Source organism: Aplysia californica, unplaced genomic scaffold (assembly GCF_000002075.1).
Source record: "Aplysia californica isolate F4 #8 unplaced genomic scaffold, AplCal3.0 scaffold01810, whole genome shotgun sequence".
Classification (NCBI taxonomy): Eukaryota; Metazoa; Mollusca; class Gastropoda; order Aplysiida; family Aplysiidae; genus Aplysia; species Aplysia californica.
Window position 1 is genome coordinate 21,057 of NW_004799080.1, and position 1,529 is coordinate 22,585.

Consider the following 1,529-nt stretch of genomic DNA (forward strand, 5'->3'; position numbering starts at 1 on the left):
AATGTGTGTTTCAGTCAACAGAAAGCAAAGCATGTTTAGAGATAGGTAGAGGCTATAATTTGGCCTTCACCCCACTGTAACTTGTGTGTCCCTCGCTTTTCCCTCTCACAGGGGGGTTGTCTGAGATTATGTCATTTTTTTCCATTTCGATAGTATTATAAATTTAGATTCTAGAATTCTAGATCTAATCTAGTTAATTAGATCTGATGTCAAATGTCTAGTAGGCTAAATCTTCCCCCCCTGCAAACAGCCCAGAATATGAGACCCAGCAGCAGTAGCCTTTACTTCAAAAACAACATTCGGTGGGTACTCACTTTTCGAATTCCTCATTATCCTGTAAGCAGCGCTCATCCATCAATTTCTCCCATCCTTTCCCGTGTTTGCACGTAGTCAATAAAACGATATCCTTTCCATTGTGAATATGATACAAGCTGTTCCTCGAATCAGATCCTTTTCCATTCAAGTATCTTTTGCCTTTGAAAGCTAAAAGATAGTGTCGTATAGACGGGATTGAATTTGATGCTTGGTTTAGGTAACCTTTCTGCCCCCCAGACTGCGGGTGGTCCTTCGGAAATAACGGCATTGAAATGTCGAAACCGTACCGAATCCAGTCTATGGACATGCTCGATTTTACTAACATGGCTTGCTGGATAAAAGTGAGCTCTTCCGAGTAGTCTGGCCACGTTCCCGAATACTGATTAAATAGTAAGTGGTTTCTCCCCCCGTTCCAATATGGAAGTTTTGATAACTTTTGCTCGACGTCGGCAACATAGTCACTGCTCAACACGTCCTGGTCAAGCGTGTCGATCGATGGAATGAACACACAAGCTTCCTGCGGATTCGCCGTAAGATATCTCGATTTCTCAATGACGCTAAGGATCTTTGCGTAGGGGGCAGACACAGGGGCCTGCCTTGGGTACAGGTAAATTTTGAACCCATTCTTACACCTGCTGAAGTCGAAGCATGTTTCCATGCGACACTTTCGCCAGTCCAGCTTGGACTTGAACTGGGACCTGTTGATGGGATTGTGATGCAGGTCGTCTGCGAACACCCCCTCGGCATCATCCACGAGGAAGGATCGAGGGTTGTTATTGCTTGGATCTCGGAACGAGTGGGTTCCATAGCTGCGCCGGGAAGCCTTGACTGATCCGCGACTCGAAGAGAATGCATGGTGATAGATCACGAAGACAGCAACAACGAACAGAACGATCATAGAGACCAGAATAAATCTCTTTTTAAACTGCATTCGCACATTTGACGTCAGTTCTGTCTGCCATACATGATGTTTAAATGAACTCAAATTCCAGCGAGCCCCGTTCGTCGCCTCGGGTCGCCTCTTCAGTCCCGACTGACACGAGAGTACACAGGTTCACAGCACACACACAGCAAGCCGTGCTCTCACTAGGTCGCCATCTTGCGATTGCTGTTATTTGACGCATGCGCACAGGAGGCAAAAGTGGTGCGGTTCGGTGAAAGAAAAAGAGAGAGGGTGGAAAGTTCGCGGAGAGAGAGAGAGAGAGAGAGAGAGA

At 46.4% G+C, this 1,529-nt stretch overlaps 1 protein-coding gene across 1 annotated transcript; it reads right to left on the bottom strand.

Moving 5' to 3' along the window:
• Positions 1–314: 314 nt before the first annotated feature.
• LOC101854143 (exostosin-1-like) lies at positions 315–1,413 on the bottom strand (the record flags this gene model as incomplete). The annotated part of the gene is given in 1 exon segment (XM_035973707.1): positions 315–1,413. A coding segment is annotated over 1 exon segment (932 nt), but the record flags the coding sequence as incomplete, so codon positions are not given.
• Between the last annotated feature and the right edge of the window lie 116 nt (positions 1,414–1,529).